Here is a 6,744-nt window from a genome sequence, read left to right on the forward strand (position 1 = left end):
CAAAAAGTGAAAAACCAACTCACCTCAGAGAGAACAAAGTCATCAGTTATCTTCTTGCCCTTGACTTTTTCATTCAGAGCCAAGATGAAGCCAACATACTCAGCGTAAGCCTGGTGCAACAAAAATTGAGTCCAGAATCGAGCTATCAGTGCACCTATCCATATAGAAACATAGGGCTAAACTGCCAAGTTCTACCTACCATAGCAATCGTAAAGCGGCCTAATACAACGTCATAAAATGCACACTTGATAAAAACCAGATCATTGTGGCAAGAAACATGAATCGCAAAAACATGAGTGGAAAAAAGAAAAACACGAAATACTGCACCAAGCACCTCAATTCCAAAAGGATAGAAATGTTGCACTGTTCTAGGGTTATTTGAATACATTTGTGGCAATGCAAACAGATTGCAGGTGCCAAATGAGCATTCAGGGCCGTAGTCGTTACTACTAAAAGATATAAATCAATACGCACTATTAAGACGCAACCTTCACAACAATAGCAGCAGAAAAAAGTAAAAATCATCAGAAAGGCAACTAAAGCAGAAAAACACAGCTGAAGCTGCATGTCAAAGGTAATAAAACCAAAATTTTTGTAGGGAAGTTTGCTTTCTGTTGCATATCTACCAACATAACCTTTCAGTTCCACCGCTGCGACAGCCAAGCATATACATATGTGTCTCTAGCATCTTCCCTGCTCATGTGTTCTTTTCCTCCCTTGTGTCCTAATATATGTGCAATTAAAAGTAATAAAAACAAAATTTTAGTAGGGAAGTTTGCTTTCTGTTGCATATCTACCAACATGACCTTTCAGTTCCACCACTGAGACGGCCAGGCATATACATATGTGCCTCCAGCATATCTTCCCTGTTCATGTGTGTTCTTTTCCTCCCTTGTGTCCTAATATATGTGCCTTCCACGAGTCATTTTTTCATGATGGGGAAAAAAAAAGCAGAAACATGCTTTTCAGCCCAAGTTTTAACATTGTCCAGAAACAAGGTGTTTTTGGCATCTACTGATTTTGGACATCACTCATTCTTTCAACTGACAAAAACCATGGCCACTTGTATTATTGAGCAATGTAAATACTATACAAACATCTAAAAACAAGATATAAAATCACGAAGAAAGTTCTTAAGCATTCAGGTTTTCTTTATGGTTTTATATCTCTAACAAATGCAATACATTCAGGACATTAATCTCCATTTGGTATACAGTTTGCAGGTCTTATTTCTCAGTGAGAAAAATTCTTTTTTCCCCTATAAAGACAAGGTGACCCCCGGCATAAAAATGGTGACGGCATCAGTTAATAACTAAAAATACGGAGAAAGCAGAGAGTTGTGACTAGCTTTTCAATCTAAGGAACAGAGATTATTGTCACTGCACTGCCTCCCTTATGTTACTGTCTGCAGACCAAATCACCCAGTAGGGCATCCATTATAGAAGTTATATATATGCAAATCCAACATCTGCCTCACTGTTATGCTGGGGTGCAAGATACAATGAAAAAATTGTTTAAAAATCAAGGTCTCAATCAGTGACAGCAAGCAGGCATGTGATGGCCACAAAAAAAATGGCACAAATATGACCATAAAGAAATGTGGTACCCTATGGTATGCGAGGTGAAGGCCATCATAGTGGAGGGTTAATTTCAATCGCCTGGGTTTTTCAATGTGCACCAAGACCACACAGCACGTGGGCATCTTTTGAATTTTGCAATCTTTTACAATCCGAGCAGCGCAGCTGACAGAATGACAGCTACATTCCTTTTAACCATAGGTGCTCAGATAATTTGACTCCCCCCTAGACTCAGTTACATTGGTCTGTGATGTTTTCAGTTGTTCTAGTCCACTGGCACAATTCATACTGGCCCCGCCAGAGTGGTACAGTGGTTAGGATGCTCGACGGCTGCGCCCAAAGAGATCGAATCCCGGTTGCAGTAGTCGCTTTTCGATGAAGGCAATAAGCAAAGCGCCCATGTGCTGTGCGACGTCAGTGCACGTTAAAGAACCCCAGGTGGTGTACATTTCCGGAGTCCTCCACTACGCCATCTCTGTAGCCCGAGTCGCTTTGGGACGTTAAACCCCACAAACCGAGCCATTTTTTTGCATACACTGTCACATCTGCCTGACATGGCATGCGATTAAAAATCTAGTTACTGATTCCTCATTGTGTCACGGTGCAGTCATTTGTGAAATGTGGGATATCACTGGACGATGTAAAGTGAGAATGTAACAGCAGGGACAACAGCAGCACTAGTGAGGGCAATGGCACAAGTGTGGACGGGGAGTCCCATGACTAATAAGTAGGTGTCAGTATAGGATGCTTCTGTCCCATTTATTTTTTTTTTTAACTATACAACTGCCTCAAACCTGATAAATTTTGGAAGCCATCCACTAAAAGGGGAGTTAGTACTATCAGGCTCAGTATGACCTGCAAAGCACGGGCACTGCCTATATAATATATATATATATATATATATATATATATATATATATATATATATAATATATAATATGCATCATGTCATAGTTCTAGCTTCCTCTCTTGCTTTCTAAAAACTGGGAGCAAACAAAAAACAATGGCATCATGCTATGATAAAAAAATAAAGAATGTGCAGTCTGCAAAGGAATGAGAGCTGAGCAAACTTGATAACCAATACTGCTGAATGTAATAGTGCCTGCCTGCCATAGCCAAATGCACAGGAATATAAAAGTATGCAAGCTATAATTTTTACGCTCAATTTTATAATTCGTTCACAGGAAACGAAAGACTCAGTGTCTGTCAAACTTATTCTGTGGACACCTGAACAGTGCCTTAAGGGAACGGAGGAAGGTGAGAGTGAAAGCGAAGAGAAAGGGATGCCATAGTGGAGGGCTCCGGAATAATTTCGACCACCGGGAGATCTTTAATGTGCATTGACATCGCACAGCACTTGGATACCACTTCGTTTCGCCTCCATCGAAGTACGGCCGCCGGCGGTCGGGAAACTCCGGCACAGTAGTTGGGCAGCTTACCACTGCACCACTGCGGGGGGGCATGGCATGCCAACCATAACGCTTCAAGTATTATTTTGTCTGCCGTAGGCTTGACAAGATTGTCATTGACAAGGAGGCTTGATGGTGAAGTGCCTGCTTGTTTTCACAAAAGCAGTTTTTGCAGTCTAACAAGTTTCCTAATGGCTCACAGTAGTTTTCACTACCTGCTTCACTTGCTGCTCTTGCTTCTCCCTCCACCAGCAATTCAAATGGCTGAGAGAAGGTGCTATGCCACACATTATTTCCCTTCCCTTCAATCACCTGTGACTCATATTAAATTTACTTCTGAAAAAATATTTATTATACTCCATGCTTTCCTTCTTTACAAAAATTTTATTTGTATTAAGCCCAGTGCAAGATGTAGTATATCTTTGCCCCCGGTGCTGTGACACTGCTCCCGTGTTCTGCTAAATTTGATGGCAAAACATCGAGGCAGTCAGGAGCTCGGAGCAGTTGTGGTGCAATATTGTGTTTTGGAGCAGGATGGAGCAAAATCCCTAACCTTTTGAACTGTTATCCTGACATATTTTATCTACTTGAACAATCATCCTCCTTGCATTCAAAACAAGAAATTAAGGTATACTTTTTGGAACATATGTAACTATCTGTTTCCTATTTTCGTTGCGTAATAGCAACTATTGTTCTTGAAACTGTTCTTTAATGTATGTTAAAGATTGCATCTTATGTGTTTTGCTCCTGGTTTGTGTTTGTATTACATTCCAACATCAGACTATTTTGTGCTGCTCTGTGCTTGCTACATTGTGTTGCACGTGTCAACTGTGGTGCCGAAGGCCCAGTCAGGTGACTTTTACATCACCTTTAGCCTCGGTCCCACGGCAAAACTGTATTTTGCTACAAACTTCAATAAATCAAATCAGCTTGGGGCCGAATGGAGCAGCACTTTCGCTCCTGCTCATGGCACAATTTTTGTTTCTTTCCTCATCCTGGTCCCTTCCCACTGTTCATGAGAGTAAATTCAATATTAAAGGTCAGAACTCAAGATGAAAAGGAGTTTTAGTTTGATGACATAGTTATATAACTGCTTCATGATTATAGAGTCACAACCCAACTACACAGTGCGAAGCCAAAAACTGAGCATCATAACAAAATGAAGAAGTGATTACTTTTCTTGCTGCACACACTGCACACATAGATTTTCAGGAGCTGGAAGCACCACGACAAAGCCTTCCTCCTACATATGATAAAAGTAGCTCTCCTAGAATGTCAGCTGGCTATGTAAGAGTCAACGTCCTTCTGTTCAACTGACTCCAAACAAGGCCGCTAGATGTTACAACGCGAATGACCTGTTCCGAGGTGTGAACTGCACAATAGTGATGGGCTCTTGTGACAGTAGTAGATAAATCTCTCATGACTCCCTGCATCACAAAGCACATCGAAACGAAAGTTTGTATTAGCAGCATACGTGAAAGTCAACGCCCCTAAAACTGCCCAATTCCGGCAATAAACGAAGACATAATAATGCATAATGCATGAATGCATGCATTATTATGTCTTCGTTTATTGCATGAATGCATGAAGACATAATAATGATAATGCACAGAGTTAATGCGTGGTTTCTCGCTTTTGACCACGTTGGTTTGGGCTCACAACACCAGACCCAAAAAGCACACCGCAATGGCACACGAATAACGTCAAGGCAGAAAGCTGGGCTAGTTGGTGTGTCATCATTAATAAATAGACGCGCATTTAACACAGCCACAGACATAGAAGACAGGACGTCCTGTCTTATGTCTGTGCCCGTGTTAAATGCGCTAGTCTTTTTGCTAATCACAAGAATAACATTCGCTTTTTGGTGTGCGATCAGCGGTAGGAACAGGTCACAGAAGATAATGTTGCCTTTCTTGACTGTATGTCATCCTGCAAGCTGTTCGCGTATCAAGCTGTCACCAAACCAACCACCTTTTTCACCGCAATGTTTCTCATCGTGAGGGAAACACTAGCTTTGTTAAGCACTTGCGATTCTCGCACGTGGCTGCATAATATAAGAACCTGAATAGTCTTGATATATTTGATGCGAGTGCTTCTCGTGGAGTATTCGTGTATTCTTAGAAAACAACGACAAATTGGCCAATGGAGAAAATAACCAACACGCGTACCTCGCTCTTCGTCCAGCATGCCATATCGTCTGACGTCAAGACCTGCCGCCTTGGCTCAAAATACAGGGGTTCTCCACCACTATCTGCGTTAAAGACAACGTCATTGATCCGCCGGCAACGAAACATGAAGCAGTAAGTGGCTCGCAAAAATCTAGTCTTTGGTGTTACCTGTCATGGTGAGCTAGAGTCGGGCGGAGCCAAACAGCTTGGCAAGATGCGTTTTATCACCGGCAGTGCTCATACGCTCATGCTGTGCTTTCAGTTGCGTTATGTGGTACTGCAGAAATCAGCATGTATGCGGGACTTGGTCTTCTCGCTACAAACGTTAGCCTGTTTACGGCATGAAGCCGCAAAAGCTGCAGGATCGAAAGAAAGCAAAAATAGGGCCATTTGTTCAACCTACACCAGCTACACCAGTGCAGCAAAAATTATTCTACTGTAGCTGGTGTAAATAAAACAAAAAACAAAAACAAAACTTTCTACACTGGTGTAGCTGGTGTAGGTTTAACAAATGGCTCTATATGTGACGTCGTGGTGTAGTGTCCGGTTGGCTCTCGCTGTGGCTACTACAGACAGCTGCAGAGTCATGGAGAAAGGATGCGCAGAGTCGTTTTAAGGAGTGGTAAATAAATAAAAAAAATAAAAAAATCAAGTAACCCAGGGCTAATCCTCGGTTACGTGATTTTTTTTTTTTTTTTATTGCGATAGCAGTACCAAGGCAGTACCATGGTAGAAGGCAGTACTGCGTTAGGTTTCGGCCCGTCGCGTCGTCCCGGGAAGGGCCACGTTTGGGTTTGACTGGTTTGACCTTGAACCAGAACGCTCGGTCGGGTCCCCCCCACCGCTGACTAAATAAATAAAAACCACAGCTTTCTTTTTTTTTTTCGCTCAAGCGGCGAACACCGCGGGAGGAACGATTGCGGTCTAGGAATTGACCTTGGTCTAGGTGCATTTCGTAAGGAAGTGTGAACGTGTGAACGCGGGTATTGCTAGGGTGGGTTACGAGGCAGTTCGACCGGGTGGGGCAGTGAGGTCTCAAGAGCGACCCCGGGGCTGGTAGGATCGATGTGGTCGAGGCAGGTCGAGGGTCCTTCAAGTGGTGGCGTGGTAGTCGCGGCCGTGCGATTGACAGCTAGCTTTCCGGCGCGATGGGCAAAACACGAAGCGAACCTTACGTTCCCGCCGGACGAAGAAAAGGTATGCCCCAAATATGGAGCATGGATCTGCAGGCAACACCTTTTGAGAAGCTGGAGGAAGCCAGGGAGGCACTACTGTTTGAGTGGCGGCAATGCGTACTCATTAACCTGTTACAGGGAGAGATGGACAAAGCTGTCCGCGCCTGTCAAGAGAGCTGTACTGCATTGCGGCTACAGGACGAAGTTGCTAGGTGGGGATAGCGGCTCGAGAACGGGAGCTGCAAGAGTAGCGAGCTGAGATATGCAACAGGAGGCCTCTAGCCGCAGGGTGCTTGAAGCTCATTAAATGCAGCTTTATCAGATGCGTAGATCAGCTGATGGCAACCGGTCAACAAAGTAAATTGATGTCCGGAGAGGCAGCTCCGTCAGGAAGACCAGGACAGGGGTTTGCAGT

At 43.5% G+C, this 6,744-nt stretch overlaps 1 protein-coding gene across 1 annotated transcript in view; it reads right to left on the minus strand.

Annotated features, from left to right (window-relative positions):
- Nucleotides 1-5,611, minus strand: part of LOC146184280 (serine/threonine-protein phosphatase 2A activator-like) — a 52,459-nt gene extending 46,848 nt beyond the window's left edge. The window contains exons 1-3 of the mRNA XM_084609322.1: nt 5,323-5,611; nt 5,155-5,237; nt 24-110 (exon numbers count right to left, since the gene is read on the minus strand). Of these exons, the coding sequence (XP_084465448.1) occupies nt 24-110; nt 5,155-5,237; nt 5,323-5,329 (177 nt within the window). The 5' untranslated portion in view covers nt 5,330-5,611. The remainder of the gene's footprint in view (nt 1-23; nt 111-5,154; nt 5,238-5,322) is intronic.
- Between the last annotated feature and the right edge of the window lie 1,133 nt (nt 5,612-6,744).

Source organism: Amblyomma maculatum, chromosome 7 (genome assembly GCF_055883805.1).
Source record: "Amblyomma maculatum isolate TAMU_Amacu chromosome 7, ASM5588380v1, whole genome shotgun sequence".
Classification (NCBI taxonomy): Eukaryota; Metazoa; Arthropoda; class Arachnida; order Ixodida; family Ixodidae; genus Amblyomma; species Amblyomma maculatum.